The sequence below is a fragment of the Trichosurus vulpecula genome, chromosome 4 (genome assembly GCF_011100635.1).
Source record: "Trichosurus vulpecula isolate mTriVul1 chromosome 4, mTriVul1.pri, whole genome shotgun sequence".
NCBI classification, from domain to species: Eukaryota; Metazoa; Chordata; class Mammalia; order Diprotodontia; family Phalangeridae; genus Trichosurus; species Trichosurus vulpecula.
Window position 1 is genome coordinate 194175079 of NC_050576.1, and position 27594 is coordinate 194202672.

At 39.3% G+C, this 27594-nt stretch overlaps 2 protein-coding genes across 3 annotated transcripts in view; one reads left to right on the plus strand and one right to left on the minus strand.

Annotated features, from left to right (window-relative positions):
• The window catches only part of KANSL1 (KAT8 regulatory NSL complex subunit 1), a 221565-nt gene extending 199157 nt beyond the window's left edge, over positions 1–22408 (minus strand). Inside the window, exons 1-2 of one of the 2 annotated variants that reach the window (XM_036754315.1) lie at positions 22372–22408; positions 20127–20268 (exon numbers count right to left, since the gene is read on the minus strand). The gene's annotated coding sequence lies outside the window, so the exon portion shown is untranslated. The remainder of the gene's footprint in view (positions 1–20126; positions 20269–22371) is intronic. The other variant, XM_036754312.1, reaches the window with a different exon arrangement.
• LOC118846983 (proline-rich proteoglycan 2-like) lies at positions 17408–22480 on the plus strand. The gene is made up of 4 exons (XM_036755637.1): positions 17408–17504; positions 21640–21748; positions 21838–22081; positions 22190–22480. Exons 1-4 carry the CDS (start codon positions 17408–17410, stop codon positions 22478–22480), a joined length of 741 nt encoding a protein of 246 aa, XP_036611532.1.
• Positions 22481–27594: the final 5114 nt, after the last annotated feature.

Sequence of the window (27594 nt, forward strand, 5' to 3'; positions counted from 1 at the left end):
ACACAAAAACTCTACACTTTGGACAGATCTACATGCATCTCTTCAAAAACCACATTATCAACTATACACCATACGGTAAAACCTGTCAACTTGAATATCTGGAAAAAAAAAGATGGACATATGGACATACACAAATATCCATTTGAAAAAATAACAATTCTGTATCTCTCCTATTTATAATACTATGAATAGGAGGAAAGGGTTAAAAATGTATATAATAAGTAACTGCAACAGAGCAGCATAATTGTGTTTCGAAAAACAGCACTTCAATACCATCAGATGGCGCTTTAGGGCTCTAAAATTAGATGCTGAAATCTCAATTAGCAGGAGAAAACACCAAATAAGGTGAACCTTGCAGTGTACACTTAAATAGTATGTTCAAAGATGTTCACAGACTCCACAAAAGAATAAATCTTGCTACTGATCCAACTCTTAAAAATTAAGCTATCAAAATTAAGTCACAATATGGACTGGAGGATAAAATGGTAATTGGGGAGGGAGGAATACTGGGGAGGAGTTATTTTAAAACCACAGTACATCTGGACAAAATAGTGGTGTTAAATTTTTTTTCTTCTAAGGATCTACAGATTAGGAATACTCAAACTGGTCACCTGGCTCCACAAACAGCATAACTTTAAATACTCCCATTCCAAAAAGCAGACTACAATGTCCAAAAGTAAATAATGGGAGCCTTGCCATTGAACTAGAAGGCATATAGCACCCTAACTCTAATTCCTATAGAGGGGGAAAAAACTGCAGTCATATCCAAAGGAAGACAATACATTGTAGAAACATTTTTTTAACGAGCTATTTCTACTCCTATATAACAACTCTCTTGTCTTCAGCAGATTGCCACCCCCCACACTCAAATATCTTTCCTATCTCTCATTTTTAACTTTCTCCCTAAAAACCTTTCCTTACCTATCCTGTTTAAATATTACCAAATCTATCCCAACCTTAAAAAAACTTTCATATGTACAATGCCATCAAGCTGCTGTCCTTCAGCACCCTTCCATTCCTCAACCAAATTCCTGCTGACAAACCCTATTATCCAAGATGCATTTTCTGTGACATTTCCCTCTCCTGGGTCCTTTCTGTCTGAACTGTGGGCATTCCCAAAACTCTGTTCTGGGCCCTTTTCTCTTTTACTCTCTACCCATGATTTAATCATCTTCCCTACACAGATGATTCACAGTTAGATCTATCCAACTTCAGTCTCTCTCCTGAGTTCCAGTCCCACATCACCAATTAATTACCTATTGGATGTTTCAAACTAGACCACAAATTGGACATGTCTAAAACAGACTTTACTATCTTTTCCAAAAACTCATTCCTATTCCAAACTTCCCACTTTTTGCTGCAGGTATTACCATTCTTCTAGTCTTCTGAGTCTACAACTTCAAAGTAATCCTCAACTTCTCACTCTTCTTCACTCCAAATATCCAATCAGTTGTCATTTCTTGCAGTCTCTACATCCACAAAAAACATTCATATTTAACCTCTTCTATCTACTTACACAGCCACCAAATGGTGAGAAAGATGAAAGTTTGAGTTCCAGCTTACATTAGGTTACATAGCACTGGTAGGGGACAGAATGGGAAACAGGAGCATTAATGGGTGAAGGGAACATACTCACATTTTCACACACACACACACACACACACACACACACACACACACACACACACACATTCTATAGGGTGTCCATCCAAATGTTTGTTGAAATCTGGGCAATAGATATTTTTCATCTACTTCGTCTTTCCTAGGTTGATGGACAGGGCCAAACTCTTCCAGGAGGTTCTGCATCGTACTGAGGGTTGATGCAATCAGCACAAAGTTATTTGCAAAGAGGAACATCTAGAGAACCTCACCATTCACAGGAAATCCTTCTTCAACCTAGACCAGGGGTGAGGAACTCGAGGCCACATGCAGCCCTTTAGGCCCTAGGGTATGTCCCTTTGACTGAATCCAAACTTCACAAAACAAATCCCCTTAATAAAAGGATTTGTTCTTGGAAACTTGGGACTCAATTAAAAGGCTCTAGACAGTCACATGTGGCCTGGAGGCTGAAGGTTCCTCCCCACCCCCAAGTCTCTGTGCTGGATCTCTTCCCTGTCACAGAAGTGAGTACTTTTTAGCAGGTGTAGATCTCTGCTATCAGGTCCACCTGATATTTCATATTAGCGGGTCACTGAACAGGGTTATTTCTGTTGTTACACCTTCCAAAAAATCACGGCTAATACTGAAGGAAACACTTTGTTGTAAGTACAATGGGATCCTAAACTATATCTTTCAGTTAATTATGAAATGGTAAAGATATGTGTGGTTTATCACTCGGTATAAAGCCTGTTCGTTCCCTATAATTGTGTACAAATGACTTGAAGATTTTGTATAGTAGGCATCCAGGCTGGCAGTTATTGAGGTTCTTTCAGTCATCTTTTTCACACTAGTAAGGTCTGAGATTTTTTTAAATGTCTTTGATATCTTCTATTCTTCTGGATACCTTTTATATCAGTACCTCAATGCATTCATAATTGCGTCTTTTCCAGTGTCTTTCTTATATCCACTTCATTCAAACAAGCTGTTTTTTCCCATCCTTGTTTTCTACAATTCCACATTTTTACCTTCTCTATGAACACATCTGAAATTGGGATATAGGGACCTAAGTGTAATAATTTCACCATTTTATAAATAGAGAAAACAATAAGCCATAATGATTATAATCTTTCCTATTTTTCTTCTCTTTATAGTCCTCCTTCCATTTTCATCCTTGAAAGCCCTTGGGATGATTTTGCTTAGCTTGATCTCTTGTCAAACCTACTTTAAACTGGTTTTACCCTCTACTGCTTCTTTCTACCTTATAAGATAATACTTCCCATAATCATCTATCATCCTACTATGTAAAATTTTAAAGGAGTTTATATTTTAATCCAATGTTGCCTTTGGCAGCTGTCTATTTTCATTTGGCATTAAGATGTATATTTATTGTCTATGGCATTTTCTAGGCTATTTTGGTCTCCTTGTAGTAGCAACTGATTTCCACTGATTAAACTGGATAAAATTATTATAGTTTGTGTTAAGTTCATTTCTATTATTCATTTCCTATTTTTATCTTTAATTATTTGTTCAAATAGTTCAAGGTTATTTCAGCTGCCTATACTTTTCCTCATTATTTTCTTCTTTTTTAAAAATAATTCTGATCTTAGTTCTGATAAGTCTGAACTTAAGTCTGAACTTAAGTCTGACTGTACAAAACAGTGGATTCGAGGACAATTCCCATAATAAAAATTCTTCCCCTGGGTAATAAAATGTAATCTATTTTATTCTTTATGGAAACCCATGAAAAAAGGGATCTACAAAATGCATATAAAGACATGAAGACACAGTACTGAGACTGAGAACAGGTAAGAAATCTTTATTATATAAAAAAAATCCTAATTCAAAAAAAAAGACTTCTCAGTGACAATATTCCAAGTACTTTAATACTAATAAATTGAAGGTCACTGAAGTCAACAAAGAAAAACTCATCCACTAGCTTCTAAAATGGCATTTTATTTCCTTATAGTTTATTACTCCCAGGGTTGTTATAAGGATAAAACGATAACGTTTAGAACAATGCCTGACACATAGTAGGCACTTAATGTTTATTTCCTTCCTTATTCATTTTTACCAATCTATCATACCCATCTTTCACTAAAGTCCTCATCCGATGCCTCATCACAGAATAGAGACCCAAATGGAAAGGTATTCAAAAGGTCCAATCAAGTCAAAAACCTATCCAATCTACAATAAGAGAATTAACAGAAACTTGACTACTGTGATTTTTTAGCCACAGAAGTATAAATGATACAATTTGTATGGGTGGAGAAGGTATTGAGGCCAATGAAAAGCCAATCCATGTCTGTCCAACGTTAACATTTTTCAATCCCCAACAATCCTCTGTTCTGACCTATACTGTTTTCCTCTATACTTCCACACCTTCATCCATTTGTTCCCTCCAAAATACTTTCCCTTACCTGACCTCCACCAATCTATGTCCATCATTTCCTTTACATTCTCCTCAAAACTTAATTCATCCCAGAGTCTATCCAGCAATTTATGCCTTATGCCACTATAAAAAATCCATGATTTCACTACTGTGGGCTCTCCTTCTACCAATATATATATCTCGACCTCCTCTACACTTTAACAAATAGTCCACATGCACTGCTCTGATGCCCAAAACTGACTATCTACTCTGGGGGTGGGGAACTTGAAGCTTTGAGGCCACATGTGGTCTTCTAGGTCCTCAAGTGCAGTCCCTTGGTTTGACTGAATCCTAACCTCACAGAACAAATCAAAGGGCCACACCTGAGAGCCACCTGTGGCCTCAAAGCTGCTGGTTGCCCACCCCTAAAGTCAGTCAAAAAGTTTTTATTGAGCACTATTCTAAACCCTAAAGAAAGAAATTAACAGTCTCTACCCTCAAGGAGCTTATATTCTAATGAGGAATGCTAAAGTAGGCAAAAGTCTTTTCAGATTTAAGAAAGCAAAGTGGTATAGTAGAAAAAGCACTGGATAGGCAGTTAGGAGCCCTGGGTTCTAGCTTTAAATGTGCCACTTTCTTGCTGGGAGACCTTAAGCAAATCATTTCACCTTTCTGGTCTTCAGTTTCCTCACCTGTAAAATGAAGAAGCTAAACTAGATGATCTCTAAAGTACCTCCTAGTTCTAATCTTGATAATTATAAGGCTGATTGTCAAACAAAAAGTACATAGTCCTCTGCCAAGTCCATTCTTAAAGTTTTCATTTCCTACTCTCTCTTCCCACCCTCCAGTATCTGACAAAGAGGTGGCCAACCCCTTGATCGCATTCTGTCCAATCTTCTCCAGCAGAAAAATCAACAATCATCCCCACAATACACAAATCTTCACCCTCTCCCTATCAACTGGTCCCTTCCCTCCAATTCAGCTGTGTCCAGATCTCCCCTATTATATAAGTTTCATAAGACCTTACCATCCCCTCAAGTTATCAATCTGTTTCTCTCCTCCCTTTCTCAGACTGAAACTCCTCGAAAAAGTTTTCTGCACTCACAGCCTCTATTACTTTCCTCTCACTCCTTCCTCAACCTTTTGAACTCGGGATTTGGATCTCATCACTCAAATGAAACAAAGTTACCAATGATGTTTTAATATTTTCTCAATCTTAATCACTCATCTGTTACATTGGAAGCTGCAGACCATCCTCTGCTCCTGGATCCTCTCTCCTTTTGGTGTTTCTGTGACACTATTTTCTCCTAGTTTGCTTCCTACTTGTCTGACCACTCCTTCCCAGTTTCCTTTGTTAGCTCAACATTCATATCATTAGATCTGTGGGTGATCCCCAGATTCTGTCTTTTTCCCTCTTCTTCCCCTCGATGTTCTCATTCTTGGCAAACTCATAAACTCCAATGGATTTAACTATGTATAGATGACTCCAAAATCTATCTGTCCAGCCCTAGGCTCTAACCCTAGCTAGAGGGGTTGCAATACCAAGTATGAATTGGACACTTCAAACTGAATTTCAAACTCAAAATGTCTAAAATTGAATTCATTCTTTTTATTCTAAACCCATCGTTCTTCCAAACTTTCCTATTTCTATCCAAGGCACCAACATCCTTCCAGTGTCTCAAGTTCATAATCTCAGCATTATCCTGCACTCCTCCCTCTGTTCCTCTTTCTCATCTTCCCTCCTTCTCTCTCTCTCCCTCCCTCTCTCTCCCGGTTCCCTGTTCCCCTCTTCCCTGCCCTGCCCCAAACAGTTGACAAAACTTGCCGTTTCTACTTTCACAATTTCTCTTGCATCTGACTCCTCTCCAATCAAAGCTAACACTTTGGTTCAGGCCCTCATCACCTCTCACCTCTATTACTACAACAACACAACTTAAATTGGTCTTCCCACCTCAAGTCTATTCCCACTCCCATAGGTCTGATAAAGCAACTCCCCTATCCAAATAATTCCAGTGGTTTCATCTTATCTCTAGGCTAAAATATAAACTTCTCTACTTTCCTTTTAAAGCCCTATACCACCTAGTTCCAGCCTATGCTTTTAGACCCCAAGATCAAAGACACAATCCCCCAACTCTTCATAACCTAGCCCTTTCCTGCCTTCCCAACTTTCTGACACCTTATTCTCCTCCTTGCTCTTACTCTGCAAACCAGCCTTGAGTTTTCTCTCTGCTGCTCACACACAACACTCTATTTCTATCTCCATGCCTCGGCACTGGCAGTCCCCCATGCCAGGAACACACTCCTCCCCTTCCTCTGCCCTTTTTATAACATGCAGCTCAGGTACCACCTTGTACAATGAAGCCTCTCCTGATCCTCACCCCTACCCCACCACTGTCAACTGCTAGTGCCATCCCTCCCAAACTACCTTGTATTTAACTACTTTGTGTGTGTTTATTAACCTTATATTTAAGCTGCATATATTTTTATAAATCCTTGTTGTCTCAGTCATTAGAATGTAAACTAATAGAAAGTCGGGATTTTTTCCTTCTCCATACTTGTCCCAGCACCTAGCACCATGCTCACTTATCTATGTTAGGTTAGGTTAATGGTAAAGGAAACACAGATATCCTGGGTTATATTTTCAATTGACACTCTGTCAACTCTCTTATCAATTGAGAAGATTCCTTTCTCATGCTATGGTTAAACATATATGGCGATTATAAATTGAGTAACCAGACATTCGGAGTTTGGATTGTTCTAAAAGTATTTAGGGCTTACCAAATAAAGTATAAAGAAAATAAGGGGAGAAGGCCCAAAGAAACTGGCAAGGGGGAATGGGGGGGGCCGGTTAGATGGTTCAGATAGGCTGTAAACCCTGCAGTACCCAACCAATGGGGGGCCAGGGGATGGACTTGCTTTCGGGACAGGAAAATAAAAGACTGTGTTTTTGCACTGCAAGGTGTGCCTACTTGTTAGTCATCTGTTCTATGAACATTAAATAAAAGTTCTTCTTGATTCACTATTGGCCATGTGGAGCTCTTGGTAAGGTACTTGTTTCTCACAGAAATGAATGGCTCTTCGGAAAAGAGAGGGTAGCAGACATATTGGGAAATGAAGGTAATGTTAAAAACAAAGGATAGAAATAAAATTTTCTTAAAAAGAATTTAATGTTAGAACCCTATGTGAAAACCCTGTGTTCTGAGATCCGTAAAACTTCCACTTCATAAAATAATTTTAAATTTGGTTGTTTAAAAAAAAAACCTAGCCTCATAAAAATAATAGGTTTTGAGCACATGAAATATTTTAGTTGATGGAATAAAAGCTAGCAAAAATATTTAAAATGAAATTTGTTAAAATTAAGATTTCAATTCTGTTGGGCACACTGGCTGATTTAATGTTAAGAAAGAACCATAATCTGGCCACAAAGGCATTCAGTGTCAAAAAAGGATCAAGACTACACTGGCACTGGGCACTCCTGCTTTCAATGAAACACACAAAAGTCCTTCTAACAGTCTTACAACTGCTTATTTGCAGAGAAGGTTAATCTTAAGGATATTTAGTCATGATTTTATTCACTATTTATTCACTTAAGTTATTTATTCACCAACTGGTGACCCCATTTTTGCCAAAGGGGCTCGAAACTTAAGTTCATATAATAGGGAAATGGGGAAAAGGGAAATGAGGAGTGAAGAAGCAACTTCCAGGTGCTTTAGAGAAAGGGGAGGAGGAAAAGAAAGATTAAGGCTTCCTAACTGTAAGAAGGGATATCATGTATCTTGTTTTGCTCCCACAGAAGTTATTGGAAGATAATTAATAGCTGTGGGGAAGCTCACTTACTAAGACAATGGCCATCCTGGTGTCAGGGGGACTAGAAAGGCTAGGCTGGGACCACAGGTTCAAGCCTGAAGGGTCAAGTGGTCAAGTATCCTCACTACCACGCCTACATAATCTGCATAAGAAGAGAATGTAGGAAAATGAAGAATGTAAACTACCCCTAACTCTAACAGGGAGGATAAAACTGGTTAACCTCATTCCTGCTTCTGTATTGATGTGTGTTCCTAGTGAGCACCACACCCGCTTCCTCGTGAGAAGTTTCTGAGTTCTTTCCATGTAAAGGAACTATCACATGAGTCTTCCTAAGGGCTTGACCCTGCCTGGGAAGTCCTGTGATCCCCGCAGCCCTGTTAAGGAGCTATCACTGTGGATCTTCCTAAGGGCTTGCAACCAGGAAAGCAAAGCAGAAGCACGTCTTGGGCTTACTTCCTGACCCTGCCTAGGGAGTCCTGTGATCCCCACAACCATGTTTCTCGCATTGACTCAAATTTCTACACATCCAAAAGTGGCTACATATATTAACAGGAGAATAGAAAATATTATGTATGGGAAAGAAAGGGATGATGGATACACGTGGAGGATGGCAAAGAATATCTATGAGATACCTACGTGTGCTATCGGAGAAACCTAATGACACATGAAATGTGCCCATGGTTGGTACTTATAAATAATAATAGTAGCCACATTTATATAGCATTTTAAAATTTATAAAGTACTTGACATATATTATTTCTTTTGACTCTTATGATAGCCTTGTGGCATAGATACTATAGATCAGGAATCTGAAGGTTGGAAAGAATTAAGCAACTTGACTAGGGTCACTGGTGTGTGGGACGAGTGAAGACCTCTCATAAAAGGGAACAAATTAGATAAATAGAAATAAGTAGGATAGTGAGTCCCATTTCTCTACTTAGATATTTTCCTTTCCGTAAAGCCATTTCTCTACTCAGATGTTTTCCCCTCCACAAGCTTAGCTAGTGACCATAGGCCCCCGAGGTTAAGAACAGGTCCTGTGTATTTACCTAATGGCGAGAGGCCTGAAAGAAAGAAGGGTTGAGGTGAATAAGTCAGCAACCATAAAATTCTCTGAGGATAAGGATAAGACACAGGATACTCACCCCCTGTACATTGACCCCAAGATAAGAGAACCTCCGTTTGGGGAAGAATGGATGAAAAGCCGAAAAGCCAGGTGCAATATAGATGTGCGAGATTAGTTAGGTATAAGAATGATGGGAGGCAAGGTGTAAGGATACTGGGGATATCCGCCATAGCCACAGATGTGAAGATGAGGTAACTAACAACTAATTCCTGCCTGTCACCGATAACCGAACTGTTTGTTTAATCGTCATTGTCATTGTTATTAAGAGAGATTTACTACCTTGAGATTGATAGTAGAATGAAACAAGAATGGTGGGAAGTTTATGACTGTCACCTGCTTGTAAAAAAATAACCATACTGTTTGTTCCTTGCCATTGTCCCTGGGTAGATTTATCGCGTCTAGATTGTACCCTCAAAGCTTACGTCTGCAAGCTGAGAGGAAGGAGGTTGGGAGGGGGAATTGCGGTTAGGGACCTATATAAACACCCCAATTTTCTGTGTCCAGCGCGCTCTGACACTGAGAGGACCCCCAGTCCTCTCGATGTCCGGGTTGCCCTTTCCTGCAGGATCATAATAAATTTTCCTTTCTACTTTCACCTGGAGATGCCTCTGTTGTTAATTTTTGGATTCGTAAAATCCATCCCACACACTGGCTTCAAGTCTTATGGAGTTGTGCTTGTTCGGTCTAGGCTCCTCAGCCCCTCAGTCTCTTTGCAAATCTTCTTCTAGGAGTTTTATTTGTTCCCTGCTGTAATTCCTACAAGTCGGGACTGAAATCTTGACAACTTCACATTCCATTTACTTGAGATCATGTGATTTAAACCACCCTCAGGCTTCCAGCTTCTCATTCAGACCAGGTCTGGAAGGAAGAGCTTGATTGAAGTTTCTCTTTGGCTTTACTGAAACTGTTTCATCTAGTACCCTTTATTCACATTTGCCTGGGTGTTTTCCAAAGTTTTAAATTCATAATGTCCAAGGCCTATAAGGGCCACTGAAGGGGACACAAAGCCAACTTCTAAGAAGAGACTAAAACTAATGGAGGCCAGGGGCTACACTGCTCCACTAAGTGATAGAGGCTAAAACCAAAGAGAAAACCAATTTACAAGGCTGGATTCAAAGCACTAAATCCAGCCCCGGGCCAAAGATGCTAAAGACAGCAGGGAAGGGAATCTGAGACCCAGCTAAGCCATCTAGGGAAGCAGCAGTGGAATCCAGGCTACAGCAGAGACAAGGCGAGGCAGGGCCTACAATACCCCATCCAAGAATGAAACAAGGACCAAGCCAAGCCCTGACACAAAATTCCAATCCAGAAACTGAGGCAAGAGATGTGAACAAAATGAAGAAAAATGGATCTCAAAGCATGAAAATTACATGATACTGATTAAAAAAATAGGTAAGTTGATCAATGGAACAAGTTAGGTACACAAGATCCAGAAACAATCAAATATATTAACATAATGTTTGAAAAACCCAAGAACACCTACTAAAGACTCATTATTCAACAAAAACTTCTAGGAAAACTCAGAAACAGTCTGGCAGAAATTACCTTTAGACCAACTTCTCATACCATATACGAAAATAAACTCCAGATGGATACAGAACCAAGATTAAAAAAAGGATCATATCATAAATAAATTAGGAGTTATCTTTCAATTATGGATAAGGGAAGAGCTCTTAACCAAACATGGAATAGAGAAGATCACAAGATATAAAATGGGCAATTTTGATTACTTAACATTCAAAAGATTTTGTACAAACAAAACCAATGCCCACATAAGTAGAAGAAAAATTAACTTGGAAAAATATTTTCAAGATATACATAGAATCGACATAAATATGTAAGAGCACAGATCATTTCCCAGCAAATAAATGGCCATAGGATATGATCTATGAATACCATATGGTAGTTTTCAAAAGTAGAAAACAAGATATTCAACATCACATGCAAAAATGTTTCAAATCACTAATGATAAAAGAAATGCAAATTATGACAACTATGAAGTTTCATTTCACACCCTTCAGACTAGCTAAGATGACAAAAAAGGATAATGACAGTTGATGAAGAAACTGAGAGGCAATGTTGGTGAAGCTATGAATTTTTTTCCATTTTGGAAAAAATCTGGAACTATTCTGAAAGAGTAGGTAAACTATACTTCTCCTGACCCAAGGATACCACTACTAGGCATCTTCTCCCAAAGAGATCAAAGAAGGAGAGAAAGGACAGACACGAACAAAAATATTTACAGCATCTTTGGTTGTAAAAAAGATTTAGAAACAAAGAGAGTACCCATCGATTGTGAAATGGTTGAATAAACTATGGCATATAATAGTAGTAATAAAATATTTTTGACTCATAAGAAATCAAGAAAGGAACAGTGTCAAAGAAACCTGAGAAGATATATATGAACTAAGAAAGTGTAAAGTGAATAGAACCAAGAGAAAATTTCTACAACATCATTGGAAAGAAACTATTTTGAAAGACTTAAGAACTCTCATCAGTGTACTGACCAATTCCAACTCTCAAAGAATGATGATGAAGAACCTCTGTCACAGCTTGACTGAGAGGAAAGGGACCTAAAGTATAGAATGAGATATATTTCTGGATATGGCCACCATGAGGATTTGTATTGATTAACCGTTGCATATGTTATGAGTTTGGGGTTTTTTCAATGGAAAAGGAGGATGATGTTGGCAATGATGTTGCTAAATGAGAAAAGAAATAAAGATTATTAAAACATTTAAAAGAAAATGCAGAAACAGAAAAAAAAAGAGAACAAAGGAAATCGTGGAGAGGTAAGACAGGTTTGAAAGTAAAATATGGAGTGAGCAGAAGTGGTGTGGTTCATTCAGACTCCAGGAATAACCAGGGCAGAAATCTCAGACCAAAGGGAAGCCTACAATTCTGCCACTCTGAACCAACAGAGCTTTTCAGTTGGCTGATAGGGATTGAGTCTAAAGCAGTCTACTGTTATTCAGGCTCAAACCCAGGTCCAGAACTTGCTGAGCTCAGAGCAAAGGGACCAGCAATCAGAGGTTTGCCCTGGATCAGACCACTCTGGGAGCACTGAAAGCTTGCAGATTCCCAGCCTATTCCTGAGATCCTGGGAAAATAAAACACTTAATACACCAAGAAAGCAGATATAGGACAGCTCACCCCTACCTCCAAAATGCCACAGAGCCCAGCCCTAAGAACAAGTTTGAAGTCAAGAAAAAGGAAGAGACACAAACCCAGAACCGGATGACTGCAAAACAACTACAAACAAAGCCTCAGAGATAAACACAACTTGGGTACAAACAACTATAATTCCTGGAAGAGATAAGACAAGTTTAAAAATATTTTAATCAATGAAATGAGAGCACTTGAGGGGGAATAAACTAGAAAATAAATGAGAACTATGAAAGAAAGAATTGTAAAAAGAATTAACAGCTTGGTGCAAGAGATACAAAACTTTTGCCCAAGCAAAAAACTCCCTGAAAAGTAGAATGGACCAAATAAAAGCCAATGACTCCATGAGACAAGAAATGTTAAAACAAAGTCTTAAATGTTGAAAAATTTGGGAACAAAATGTGAGGTAGATCATAGCAAAAACAACTGACCTGGAAAAGAGACGGAAAAGAAAAAAATTTAAGAACCATTGGACTCTCTGAATACCATGAACAAAAAAAAGAACCTAGATATACTATTTCAAGAAATCATCAAAGAAAACTATCCATATTTCTTAGAACCAGAGGGCAGAGAGGAAATGAAAAGACTCTATCAGTCTCCTCCTGAAAGAAACTCCAAAATGAAAACTCTCAGGAACATCTTAGCCAAAATTTAGAGCTTCCAGGTCATAGAAAAAATATTGTAAGCATCCAGGAAAAAAAAATTCAAGTACTGAGGAGCCACACTCAGGGATACACATTATTTAGCAGCCACCCCTATAAAGGAGTGGAGAAGCTGGAATACAATATTCCAGTAAGGCAAAGAGTATGAACTTATAGCCAAGAACAACTTAGCCTGCAAAATTGAGTATAAAGATACAGTGGGAAAAAATGGATCTGAAATGAAATGGAGACATTCCAAACATGCCTGATGAAAAGACCAGAGATGTACTGCATAGAAACTTTAAAGTTCAAACAAAGGAGTTAAAAGAAACAAAAAGATTTTCCTTTGGGACCTGTCATTGGCTTAGGAAGTTTATTCACTGGGAGTTTCCTAAATTGATAAAATCATAAATCTGTACCTCTTCTCAATATCCCCTAATAGTAACAAAAATATATAAAGTTTTTTTAAAATATAGAATTTATTATATACTTTTCTGAAAAGCAAGTTTTACGTAACTGATTCACAGTTTCATATACAATTATTATTTTTCTGTTTTACTTCATATATTGAAAGTCTCATTTTTTGGAGCTGTTAAAATACAGAATAAAAATAAATTAAAAACATCAACACCAATAGTGAAAAATTTTAAAAAGTTCTGCTCAATGCAAACTTTAAAAAGCTGAAGATGAATTGTGCTACCTATTCCTGAAGGAAAAGTGCTGAACCAGAAGTGCAGAATGAGATTCATTTTCAAACAGGCCCAACATAAGGGGTTGTGTTTTTTTCACTTCATTATATTTATTTTTCCGAGAAAGAGTTTTTATTTTATTTGGCAGCAATGGAGAGAGTCATATGGGGAACAGGAGAGATTTGAGAGTAGTACCAAGAAAAAATAAGAAAAGAAAGGCTGTCATTAAAACATTAAAAAATACAAAGAGAGCAGAAGGTAAGAAAGGGACAAAGACAAACCAGGCGGTGTTGGGATTATATATTAAATCTGATATATACTAAAAAAATAAGTGCTGTACATAATAAAGACTTATGGTGTCATACACAATCCTTTTTCCCCTTTTATAAGGAAATGTTCACATTTGTTTTGTCAAGTTTTCATAATAAAAGGGGAAAGTGTTTTCAAATGAAAAAAGAAAATTCCCAATACAATGAAGAAATATTATGGGTTAAGAAAACACCAAGAAGTACACCCAGAAGAAGAGAGTAACTACACATTGAGAACAAGTAGAACCTCATCGGAAAAAAAAAAAAAGGAATGACTTGGCCAAAAGGACTTTAAAGAGTAGAAATGAAGCAGAAATAAAAAATTAATTTAGAAAATTAGAAGATCAACCAACTCAGAACATAAAGCAGAAAATCTTACCCAAGTATCAGAAAGACAGAAAAATAAAACAAAGCAAGTAGAACTCAATGAGGCAACAAGAAATACTAGCACAAAGTCAAGAATGAAAATAGAACAGGTGAGCTATCTCCTATCAAAAACAACACATTACCTCCTGGAAAAAAAAAACATTAAAAGTACCTATGAACGTCATAGCCAAAGTCCATACCTTCCAGCATGCCAAAAAATTTACTGCAGTCAGAAAAAGAGTTTAAGTGCCAAGGAACCATAGTCAAGATCATATAATAAGGGCGGCTGCTAGGTGGCACAGTGAGTAGAGCACCAGCCCTGGAGTCAGGAGGACCTGAGTTCAAATCTGACCTCAGACACCTGACACAAGTACTAGCTGTGTGACCTTGGGCAAGTCACTTAACCCCGACTGCCCTGCTTTCTTCCCCCCTCAAAAAAACAAAAACAAAAAAAAAAGCAAAGATCATATAATAGGGGAGAAAAAATACTCGAATTTCATATTCTTAAAAACAAAATGAAAAGACAACTCACAACTTATCCTGCAAAAGTGAGTATAGTCCTATAGAGGAAAAGATGGACCTTAAATAGAAGACCTTTCAAGCATTCTTATTTAAAAGGCCAGAGATAGCTAAAAATCATTGAAGCAAAACAAAGGAGATAAGAAAAACCTAGAAAGGTAAATATGTTTGAACAATTAGAAGGCTCTAAATGACGATCAAGTGCTTACATTCTAATTAAGAGGGGAAAAAAACAGTAGTCCCTTCAAAATCTCTCTCTTTTTAAGTATCAAGGAAGGAGATTAAGGAAAGCTTGCTCTAAAAGTGAAATTTTAGTTGGGTATTGAAGGAAGCCAGGGAAGTAAGGAGGCAAAGATGAGGAAAAAAAGTATTCCAGGCATGGAGGATAGAAAAAATGACTGGTGCCAAAAGTATATTGTTTGTGGAACAGTCAGGAGGCCAGTGTCACTAGATAGAGTATATGGCGGAAAATAAGGTGTAAGAAGACTGGAAAGGTAGGAGAGAGGTGAAAACTGGATAGGTTACTATGGACTTTTGCATGTCAAACTCTGTATTTGTATTTGATCCTGGAGAAGGCAGGACCACTGAAGTGCTGGGGGGGGGGGGGGGGAAGTGTAACATGGTCAGACCTGCACTTTAGGAAAATCCCCTTGGTAGCTAAATGGAAGATGCACTGCAGTTGGGAGAGACTTGAGGAAATCAGACCCACCAGCAGAAACTCCAGATAAATTGCAGATATAAAATAAACCCACAAAAATCACTGGCTTTTCTGTATATCACCAATAAAACCCAACATGAAGAGAAAAAGTAATTCCATTCAAAATAACCACAGAATGAATAAACTATCTGGAATTTACCTATGAAAACACACTCAAAGCTTCCATGTATACAATTATACTCATACAAGAAATAAAGGGAGACTCAAGGGATGGAAGAAATGATCATTATTCATGGTTAGGTCATACTAATGCAATAATAGTAAAAACAACTAACATTTCCATAGTGCTTTAAGGTTTGCAAATCACTTTACAAATGTTATCTCATTTTATCCTCACATACTGGGATGTAGGTGCTATTACTATCTGCATTTTACTGATAAAGCAACTGAGGTAGGAAGAAGTTAGGTGATTTGTACAAGGTCACATAGCTAGTGTCTGTGGCCACATTTGAAGTCAGGTCTTCCTGACACATGGTTCAGTACTCTTATCTGATGCATGACCTACCTGCCTATCATCAAATATCAAATGACAATATTACCTAAATTACTTTACCCATTTATTAGCATATCAAAGTATCAAGGGGTTACTTGGCACAATTGGACAAAAGAACAACAATACTTGTACTAGAACAAAAAGACAAGCCTAGGAAGTAGGAGATTTCATTCAAAGTACTACAAAGCAGTAATCATCAATACTCTTTTGAACTGGTTAAAAAATAGAAAGTTACTCATTAGAGTATGAAATTCAAATGGACTGAAACATAATGAAAAACAAAAACTCCAACTTCTGGGAATAAGGAAACTACTGATGAAAAAAGCTGCTGGAAAAAAGTGAAAAAAAATTGGGCACAAATTAGCATTAGGTTAATATCTTCCATCATGTACCTAAATAAGCTCCAAATGGACTTAGATATAAAAGGTCATTCCATACACAAATCGGGAGCATTTTCACCACTATGGATAAGGAGGAAGTCCAGAACCAAACAAGGGATACAAGTGTTCAGAGAAGTTAAAATGGAAAACTCTGATTATACAAAATTGAAAAACACTTACACAAATGAAACAAATGCAGACAAACTTAGAAGGGAAATAGTTAAGTGGGAATAACCTTTTCAGAAATTCTCTCCTAAACATCTGCTATCCAATATAGATGGGAAATTAATACAAATATACAAGAACAAGAACTGCTCCCCAATAAACACAGATGGTCAAAGTATATGACCATCCTTCTCAAAAGAAGCAAGTCAAGCTATCAACAACCACATTTCAAAAAATGCTCCAAATCATTAATAAGAGAAATTAAAATTAAGAGAACTATAAGGTTCTACTTTATATTAATCAGATTAGCAAAGATGACAAAAGAGAAAAACAGAAATTGTTGAAGGGGCTGTGGGAACAGAGATAGACTAATGGACTACTGGTGGAACTGGGGATTGGCTCAATCATTCTGAAAAACAACATGGAACTATACCTAGTCACTAAACTGTATATATTCTCTGACACATAAAGGTAAGTACTAGGTACATGTCCCAAAGAGATCAAAGCAGAGGATCATATGTACAAAAATATATGCAGCACTTTCTGAAGTAGCAGGCCACTGGAAAAAGTGGGGGCCTATCAACTGAGGAATGACCAAATTATGGTATGTGAATGTAATGGAACATTATTGCTCTGGAAGAATGGAAATTGTTTCACAAAGCAAATGATTAGTAATGACTATAAAACAAGAGTTAGCCACACATCTCTCCTCCTAATTAGGTAACAGGTTCCAATTGTTACATTTCATTGGGCTTTCAAATTGACAATTCTGCCGTACATGGCCATGCCACAACTACAGCATATGACAAGCTGAATTACGTCCTACACCAATGGTATCCTGAAAGCATCACTTACATGCAAACCTTGAATCTATCACTAACAGCTGGATGATAAGCCATTTAACCTCTCTATGCCTATTACCTCATCTATAAAGTAAAAGAATGGTATCACCTCGGACCTGTCCTCTCTAGACCTAAATCAATAATCCTATGACTATATCTATATAGAAGACTTCAGTGTATGAAAGAAATGCGTTACAACCAAGCCAGCTATTAAGAGAGCGATGGGACACTGGTGTCCCTTGACATTTTACTCCAACCAGTTCACATGTGGCCAGGAATTAGAAGGCATGGCTGTGAAGTCCAGATTACAGGACTCAAGTAATATTGCTCAAAACCACTTTTCCTCAAGTGGAGGTCTAAGTCACCTACTTAGCCCCTTATGCAATCTCCCTACCCCTACAAGAAAAATTCAAAGTACTGTTAAGTAGAACTCTTTCTACTACTATCACCACCTGCCATCTAACTAAGCCAATCAGCAACATCAGCAGCACAAATGAGGAAGACTAGTTTTCCACTACAACAACAGCTGTAAGTATCAAGGAACTAGTTCCCTCTTCAGAAATTGACAAATCAAGAAAAGAATTAAATCTGCATCATCTAAAGATTTCTTTAAATCTAAATGTACAGGTAATTTAAAATGACTTTTATCTATCATTTAAATAGAAATGAAATTTTTAAAATTAAGATACTATAATAAGTGATGCCTGTTATGGTTTAGTTGTTTCAGTCACATCCAACTCTTTGGAATTTTCTTGGCAAAGATACTGGAGTGGTTTGCCATTTCTTTCTCCAACTCATTTTAGGGACAGATGCCAACCGGGTTGAGTGACTTGCCCGGGGTCACACAGACAGTTAGTGCCTGAGGCCAAATTTGAACTCAGGAATATGAGTCTTCTCACTCCAGGTCGGGGCACTACATCCACCACCCACCGCGCCACCTAGCTACCCTAAGTGATAACCGCACTACTGTATAAACCCACGAACTTGTTGCATGAGTAAATTGTTAACATTCCAACACTCTCCATCACATATATAATCTTTTTCCCCCTCTCTCCTTCCTCTTTATCTCTCACTTGGTGATCTTATCAACTCCCAAGGATTTGTTTATGATAGCCTGAGTGTCTCTCCTGAGCTCCATTACCATACCACCAGTTAACTGCCTATTGGATGTTTTAAATTCAATGTCACAGAGCCATCTTAACCTCAACATGCCCCAAACTGTTTATTATTCATTATCTGTCCCCAAAAAACACCCTTGTTCAAAACCTTCATATTTTTATCAATTTCAACACTATTCTTTCAATCTCCCAAACTCATAACCTCAAATTTATCCTCCATTCCACACTCTTTCATTTCACATTGCCAATCAATTGCCAAATATTGTCAATTCTACCTTCACAAAACCTTTCATATCCATCCCCTTCTCATCTCTTATAAACACAGGCCCTCACCACCTCAAACATGAACTTCTGTAATGGCTTCCTAAACTGGCCTCTCTGACTCCAGTTGATCCCTGATTCTCCACACAGATGCCAACATGATCTTTCTTAAGCACAAGTCAGACCACATCACTCTCCTCAATAAACACCAAAAGTTTCCTATTGCCTCTGGGATTAAATATAAAGTCCTCTGTAGAGCTTTTACAGCCTTCACAACCTGTCCCCATCTTGCCTTTTCAACTTTATTATACATTACTTTTCTCTACAAGTTCTACAATATAAACTGGCTTTCTTACTAGTCCTCACCCATGGCACTCCATCTCTATGCTTTTGCATGCCCCCACACCTAGAACTCACTCCCTACTCACTTCCACTTCACAGAATTCATTACTTCCTTCAAGACTCAGCTAAATACTATCTTCTACATGGAACTTTTCCATATCCCTACAACTGCTAGTGCCCTCTCTCTCTAATCTACATTTTAGACATTTTAAATTTATTCTGTAAATATTGACATATGTAAATGGCTGGCTCCCCAAATACAGGCTTCTTGAGGGCAGGGAGCATTTCAATTTTATCTTTCTATCCCTGGCACCCAGCCCAGCACCTGGTACATAGTAAGCACTTAAAAATGCTTGTTATTGATTGATTCCCTATTTTAAGTACCTTGCATCACTGAGTGGCACATATGGGTCTTGTTTAGTTAGCCCTTCTGGTGGTGATTGGGGGAAAAAAGAGATTGATAGCCTCCCTACCGAGAGCTAGCATACATACATCAGTTTGTTCCTTTATATCAAAGGGAGGGTCAGTGACACTGATGACAGCTTTATCACCAGACTTTTATCTCCATTGTTGGGATGGAGTTAAACCAATGACATGTGACTTGGCACATGATCCCATCTGCACAGTGTTTGGGCATGAAAGCTTTTGTGAAGGACAAAGAAAGAAAGGCAAAGGATGAAGGACCTCCATAATGACCATTCCTCAGCCAAGCCATACTCAACTCTCTAACAAGATTATCTCTCTAAAGATCAAAATGGTGACAGAATTTTAACATACTGTAAAAAAGTACTGAAAAAACAAATGCTACATGACTCTTCTGTGGTCTCTTGAGTCAGCTGATTTTCAACAGTGCACTTGCACATATGACATAACAACCTGGTCATTAAGTTTAAAAGGAAAACTAGTTTTCAAATTTTCTAATCCATTCTGCCAGATTTAAAAAGCGAAACCTGATGACTATGTAGTCTGTTATGATTTAAACGAAAGAACTGAACACAGGAAAATGGAGAATTGTTCCAAAACCGAATAAACATTTTTAACATCCTTGAAAAGTGACAGCAGCAACTGACAATAAGGGGTGTTCTATTCTGCGAAGCAAATGAACTGTCTAATATTAACAGATAAATAGCAAATACCAACATTAAAACTAATTAGGTCATTCTCTATTCAAAAGAATATAAATGCCAAAAGCACACCAACTAAGAAAAAAGATCTTTACCTTAACGGGCATCCAAGTAGCATTCATAGTGTCCAGAATAATGCACACAAGATTGAGAAGTAAAAAAAGAAAATCTTAGTAACTCCTCTGGATCCAACAAGAACTGGCAGTTGTAAAAATTTTTACTTTTCAAGACGGGTAGCTGAAACAGAAGATTTCAAAATTAAAAACAAATCAACATTATCTGTAAGCCCAATGATTTTTTAAAATTAAATTAGTGAAATTTCTTATTTTCTCAAATAGCCATTCATCTCACCAATTTGTTAAAGTGCTAATAAAGCCCCCTGTGTATGTATACACATATATGTTATTTATATTTGTACAAATGAGGATATGTGATGAAAAGAAACTTGAATTTAGAATTTGAAAATCCTGAGTACAAGTTTTGACTTTTTAAAACTTTTGCCTGTGTGACCCTGGTCAAGGAATTCATTTAACTTCTCTGGGCCTATTTCCTCACCTGTAAACTGAGGAGAATTGGTTATCTCAGGAATTCTTAACCTGGGATCTACAAACCACCAAGGCATAGATGGATAGATTTGAGAAGTGTCTATGAACTTTGATGGGGGTAAAAAAGTCTTTATTCTCACTAATCTCTAACTGAAATTTAGCATTTCCCTAAATTATGAATTTTAAAAAAATATTCTGAGAAAGAGTAACAGACTGCCAAATGGGTCCAAGACAAAAAAAAAGGTTAAGAATCTCTGGGCTAGCTAAATGGTCTCTACAGTTCCTTTCCAGCCCAAGAATATATAAAAGGTATCAGAGAGAAAGGGAAGGGGGCAAGTAATGAATTAGAATTCATTATCTGGTAGAGGACTTAAAAGTTCATAATTTAGAAACTGAGTTTTTATGTATAAAGGCAGTCACAATACTCCTGGGCCCTATGTACTCCAAGTATTGGAAAAATCAGCTGTTGATATTTTTGAATTATAGATATGCCCTTAATATTTCTAAATGGTATGAGTAAAACCACCAAATTAACTAGAAAGAGACTTAGTACATCAATAACAATAAACTTCTTCTGATCCTTTTAAACAATACCTTTTGCTTAGTTGATTAAAAATGAAGTTCCAGGGCTGATTCTATTTCCAAAACAAGCCTACATCTTTTCTAATCTGAGAATGTTTAGGTAAAAGGTAATTATTCTTCTGGAAGATTTTCCAAAACTCAGTAGTAGTCAGTGCAATGTTTGGAATGGGTTTGATTTTGACTGGTGGCATGAAATGACCATAAGGTTCCCTCAAGTCCAGGCCCCCTGAGCCTAAATGAAATTCCAATTGAACTAAAATGGGAGGCAAAAAGCTTACAGGGGTTGGTGACCCCCTCAAAAATGTAGAATGGCATCCACTACTTAAATTTTTTTCCTACATGTAGAAAAAACGAAAATTAAAGGTTTTCCCCACACACACAAATTGACTCTGGGGGCAGTTGTTCTAGCCATGCCTTCGTCATCACATCACCTCCTGAAACTTGGCATCACTTCCCATGGCTTGGGTTTATTTCCTTACAGTTCATGGCATTGGGAGGGTAAAGGAGGGAGGTCGGGGGTCAACTGGTGTCCAGGCCTCCCCCTCCCCTAACAGCACCCCCACCCAGAGGCCTGGGGATGGGTGGTGGAGGTGGGAGTCATGCCCACTCCTAGCCCTGCCCTCCCCTCCCCTCTTCCAGGTGGTCCCTGATCCCATACCTCACCTCCACCTTCTTCCAGCCCTCTGTCGGTTCCTCCCCCCAACGAAGCCCATTGTTGCGGGAGGACCCCAAGAGGCCCTGGAGTTGGGGGGGAGGGGGCCGCGGCCGTTGGCCTCGGTTTTCCGGGCCCCCCGCAGCCGGGCTCCGGGCCCCGCGCTCGCCTGAGCTCGGCCTGGCGCCCAGGGCTCCTCCGCCGCTCCCCCTCGCCATCCCTGGGGCTGGGCCCGGCGGCCGCGGGGCCTGAGCTCTGGGGCGGTTGCGAGGTGGGGGGGGGGGGGGGGGGGAGGCGGGTGTGCAACACACACTCACACGCACTCACACACGCACACACACACATACACACGCGTCCCCTCTCCCCCCCCCCACCCCAGCCTAGCCCGCTTCCGAGGCCCGCGCCCCAGCAGCCCCCCGCCCCCCGGCCCCCTCAGCCCGTCCAGCCCCCTGGACCCCCATCCCAGCCCTCGGCGGCTCCCCCTCATCTCTCGAGCCCCCAGGCCCCCAGCTCCGCCACGGGCACCAGCGCCAACGACTGCTCCCCCGGCCCCGGACCTACCTGCACGGCTCAACCTAGCCTAGAAGTGGGGGGCGGGGAATTATCCACCCTCCTCCGCCTCTCATTGGCCCATCGAGGTCAGGGCCGGAGCTTCATTGGCTGCGCCTGAGTGTCCGTCAGGATGGCGGGGCGTGGCGGAAGGGGGGTCGAGTGATGCTGGTGCCCGGGTTCTCTGGCTCTCTCTGTCTCTCGATGTCTCTGTCTCTGTCTCTGTCTCTGCCGGTGCATTCGGGAAATGTTTGCTCTGAGAGGCCGGGAGGGGGCCAAGGGTGGGAAGACAGAGATGAGGGCGTCCTGGCAGTGCTTCCCACTAATTTTCCACAAAGCACCCCTAGTCTGGTCCCCTGATTATGCCCCTCTCTTCATTCCCCAGCACCGTGTCCCATTCCCACCCTTACGCCCCCCACCCCCCATCTCTTGGTTCTAGAGTAGGGCAGTGACATGATGAAAACTGAGGCAGAGAGACCTTATAAAAGGATGTTGCAACAATTCAGCCATAAGTCACTGGGGGGAGGGGGAGGGGGAAAGGTGGGACAAGGGACTGGGCTAGGTTGGATACTGTGGACGTGGTGCGAGGTAGAGGCAAATCCCTGAGATGACACTACAGGGCTAGGCAGCAGAAATATTGATATATAGACCTAAATGACATGGATACAGATGCAAGGATACAGAAGGGGAGGTATGAAAGACAACTGAGGAACTGGAAGGATGATGGTGTCGCCGGCATTGACAGGAAAATTGGGAAGTGCTCCTCCTCTCCCACACCCTGCCAAGTCCCTTAGACTGCAATATCTCCCATCTCTCTCTTCGGACTGCCACCACCCTGATATAGGCCCTCATTACCACCTGCAACAGTCTACTAAAAGGTCCTCCCCCCTCCGTTCTCTCTCTCCTCCCTCTCCAATACATCCTTCATACCACTGCCACACATTAATCATTCGATTGCCCGGATTTGTATGCCCCAAACTCTCCAATGGCACCCATTGCCTACGAAATAATATTTCAAAACCCTCAGCTTGGCATTTGAGGGTCCCCACAATCTGACACCCACCCCCTACCTTTGAAGTTTTTTTTTATATTCCCCTCCATATTCCCTAAGGTCCAGTCAAACTAAACTAGTTGTTAACCCTAATACAACCCTCTACACCTTTGTTCATGCTGCTCCCTATGCGTGGAATGCCTTCTCACTGGCTTAAAGCTCAGTTCCTTTCTTTATTCTCGCCCCCACCCCCATTCCTACAGTTCCCCCTCCAACTGTACCTAGCACATTACACCTTTTACATGCTTGCCACATTTTTGTCGTTATTTGTTTCCTGGGAGGGGCAGCTAGGTGGCAGAGAGAGTAGAGCACCAGCCCTGGAGTCAGGAGGACCTGAGTTCAAATATGGCCTCAGACACTTGACACATTTACTAGCTGTGTGACCTTGGGTAAGTCACTTAACCCCAAATTCTCCTGACAAAAAAAAAGAAAAACTAAAAAAAATAAACTATTTAAAAAAGAAAAACTAAAAAAAAAAACTATTTGTTTCCTGGGAGGATCCCCTGTGGCAAAAGTTTGGGAAACCACGGATAGGTAAGCATGCATAGGTTATGAATCAGCATGGCTGGAAGAAGTCCCAAACAGATATACAAATCCATCTGAGAATAGTTAATTGTATATGTATCATATCCCCCTACTAGAAACTAGGTTCCATTACCATAGGGCGCACATCTTTACTAAATATTGTATCTCTTACAGTGCTTGGTATTCCAATGAATATTGGTTGAATTGTTAATGAAGCCAAGTCGGCTTGGGAGTCAAGGTAAGAAAAGAAACAGGAGACAGGAGACAGAAAATTGAATCAGAAGGAAGGAGATTTGGCCTGTGTTGGTTTGCTACAAATTAGTTATGTGACTTTTAGAAGTTTACTTAAGACATCTCTGGACCTAAAGAATTGAAGTAGGATACAGGAGACTTGAGTGCAGTCCTAGTCCTGCTATTATGTCCCCATGTGACCCTGGCCAGGTCACATCTGGTGACTCTGTTTCCTCAAATGTAAAATTAAAGGGTTGAACTAGAGCAGCCCTTTCAGGATTATGGTATTGTATAAGCTTCTTTTTTTTTTTAACCTACTCAATTTCAAGTGTCAATGGAAAACACAAGTAAAGAACACCTAACTCCAGCACTTACTAACAATATGGCCACGGGCAAGTCAATGGATCATCATGAGCCTCAATCTTCTCATCTGTAAAGTGAGTATAATTATTTTTCTACCGTGTACCTTGATGAAATGTTGATGGAAAATCTTAAAGTACCACATAAATGTAATTTGTACGTAATGGAATAGTATGGGACAGTTTTTAAAAATGACAAAAATAAGGAATTCAAAGAAAAATGGGAAGATTTCTGTGCAATGATGCAGAATGAAATAAGCAAAGCAGAGCAATATACAAAATGACAATAATATAAATGAAAAGAGCATTAAAAGGATGCTAAACTCTGTGTAGTAAAAATAACCATTCTTGGTATTAGACACAAATTATAACACATACCTTCCTCTCCTTATCAGGGAGTGACTACAAGGACGGAATATAACTTATTCTGTCAGGGTATATACAAAAATGTCTGATACAAAATAAAAGGTATTAATAATAAGTCTCATTTAAAAAATGACAAATGTGAGTTATTATAATTAATAGTCATGGGAAACAGGATTTAGAGCTAGAAGGAAATAGAGATTATCTGCTCTAAGGCACTCATTTTACAGAACACAAATACTGGAGGTTTTTTTGGAATATTGGAGATCAATTTTTGGCTGAGCAAAGAGGAAATATTCAGGGCTGGACTGCATGGGTGCCTCTCAGCTGTAGGAAATTCAGTCAGTCAATAAATATTTATTAAGCATATGCACTGTTCTAGGCCTAGGGATACAAATTAAAAAAAAAAAAAGACAGTCCCTCCCCTCAAGGAATTTACAATCTAATGGGAAAGACAACATACAAAAGAAAACTGAAAACAACAAACAAAAACCGCCCTCTAATCAAAGGGACAAGAATGGTGATGGGGTGGAGTACCAAGGCTGATGGGATCTTGCAACATGATTAAGTTTTCCCATTAATGAACTTCTTGGGATATGGTGGAAAAGTCAGAGAAACTCCAAAATCCTGCAGCCAGGAGACAAATGCCAAAAGAATAGTACTGAGCTGTCCTTCCTATTAAGTGGAAGTTTTAGAGTTCATGGCTCCACCCTCCAATCAGAGGGACAGATGATTTTACATGAATGACATAGATGTAATCCTGATAAATGGGACTTTTTTTTGTCTTTCTTTGTAGCCTTCATTTCTCCCTCCTACTTCCCCCCCATAGCCTGCCCCATACTTGGCATAGCACCTACCACACAGCAAGTACTTAAATTCTTTTTCAGTGATAGCTATAGTCATCCATCATGGCCCCATGGTGATGATGGGGTGCTTGTGCTTGGACCCTAATTCTAACATTTCTCCTTAGCCTCTGCTTGGGTGCCTGTGCCTGGACCCCAGTTCCAAAATCACATCTTTCCCTAGCTTCAAATTTATATTTATTATATATTTGTTATCATTGCTATTTATTGTTTTATCATTATTGATGATGGTGGCATTTACTGAAGACAAGAACACACCCCACTGATAGTTTCCTTTTCAATTTTTATGTAATTAGAATTAAATTATTTGCCATGGAGATCAACGACAGAAAGTTACTATATTTAATAAAATAGTCATCAGCATTCTTTGTGGTAGAAAAAATTTAAAAATAAATTGATTGACCAGTGACCAAATAAATTGTAGCTTATGAATGTAATGGAATATTATTGTGCTATAAGAAACAATGAATACTGAGAATTCAGAGAAATATGGGAAGACATTAACTGATGTAGAATGATGTAAGCATAACTCAGGAGAAGAATATAAATAATGACTATAATAATGTGAAAGAAAACATCACCACTAAGTCACAGTGACTTAAAAATGTAAATAACAATAAAAAGCAGTCAAAATCTGATAAATTCAGTGCTAGAGAACTAATTTCCTCCTCCACTAGAGAGGTAGGGAAAATGTTGCTCTGTTAGCAGTCTTAAATGTTTTTCTTTGTCCCAAAGAGGGTTCAGTGAAGGTGAAGAGATTTAAGGGTAAATGTGGTATTAAAAACATAAAGGAAACAATAAAACTTTAACAGTAAAAGTTCAAATGCAATATTTATTTCAATTATATTTTAATCTTCCCCAAGGAGAAAAAAATATCAGCAGTTCATCTGAAATTTGCCTTTTTAAATGGATTGTGAGAAATAGAATTCTCATTGTGGATTGACATAATTTGTCTTCCTGCCTCCCAGAGTGAGAAATACCTGAATTCAAATACTATCTCTGGTTGTGTGGCTCTGGGCACGTCACTTAACCTCTCAATGCTCCAGGCAGAGGCCATCTCCAAGTCATTCTCATGTGAATCTGGCCACTGGACCCAGATGGCTCTGGAGGATGTGTGGGTCAGAGACCACTACTCACATTAAAAATATACAGAGACTGTTCTTGAGAAAAGGCAAAAAGGAGTTTATTACTTTCTCATGAGAAAGGACATACCCCAGCATGGCCCAAGATGATGCCAGCACATGTGCGTATGTGGCATACAGCTCAAAGTAAGTTATATAGACCCTAACGCAGAGTTCCCCCACCCCCTACTGGCTCCTCTTCCCACTGACTAGATTTGGAGCTCACATTCTAAATGCTGAATCTTTTCCCAGCAACAGAGAACAAAGCAAAAAGACAGGTGTGAGACCAGGGAAAAGGGAGTAAAAGCTAGATTAAACAGGACCTTGCTGGTGTCTGTCTACTGATGTAATTTCTTATCTCTACTTTCTCAGCAGAGCAGTTTCTAAAAATATAGAAGGGGTACAGGGTGGGGGTTATATCATTAAGGCAGAATTCATGATTTCAAAGAAATGCCTAAATATGCCTGAATGGTCCAGAATCGTAGGATATAAGGAATTCCCTAAGTAGAAGGTGGAGGAGTTAAAGCATTTATTCAAGCTTCAAAATAGCAGACCCACGGACCAGTGTCCCCAATTCGATATCCTGGCAAGAACCTTCCAAAACCAATATGCCCATCTCACAATAGTGACCAGGAGGTTACAGAAAAATATTATGGCAGCAAGCCAAGCCATACTGGTGCTTCTCCCCAATGCTAGGGCCCTCCAGTAAGAAGATTACCCAC

What these genes read in the sequence shown, in the direction of transcription:
- LOC118846983 (XM_036755637.1), top strand. Translation starts at nt 17,408, where the DNA reads ATGGGACACTGGTGTCCCTTGACATTTTACTCCAACCAGTTCACATGT. An exon ending in GTCCAGATTACAGGACTCAA is followed by an intron (nt 17,505 to 21,639) that starts GTAATATTGCTC and finishes ATTTCCTTACAG; the next exon opens with TTCATGGCATTGGGAGGGTA. An exon ending in CCTGGGGATGGGTGGTGGAG is followed by an intron (nt 21,749 to 21,837) that starts GTGGGAGTCATG and finishes ACCTTCTTCCAG; the next exon opens with CCCTCTGTCGGTTCCTCCCC.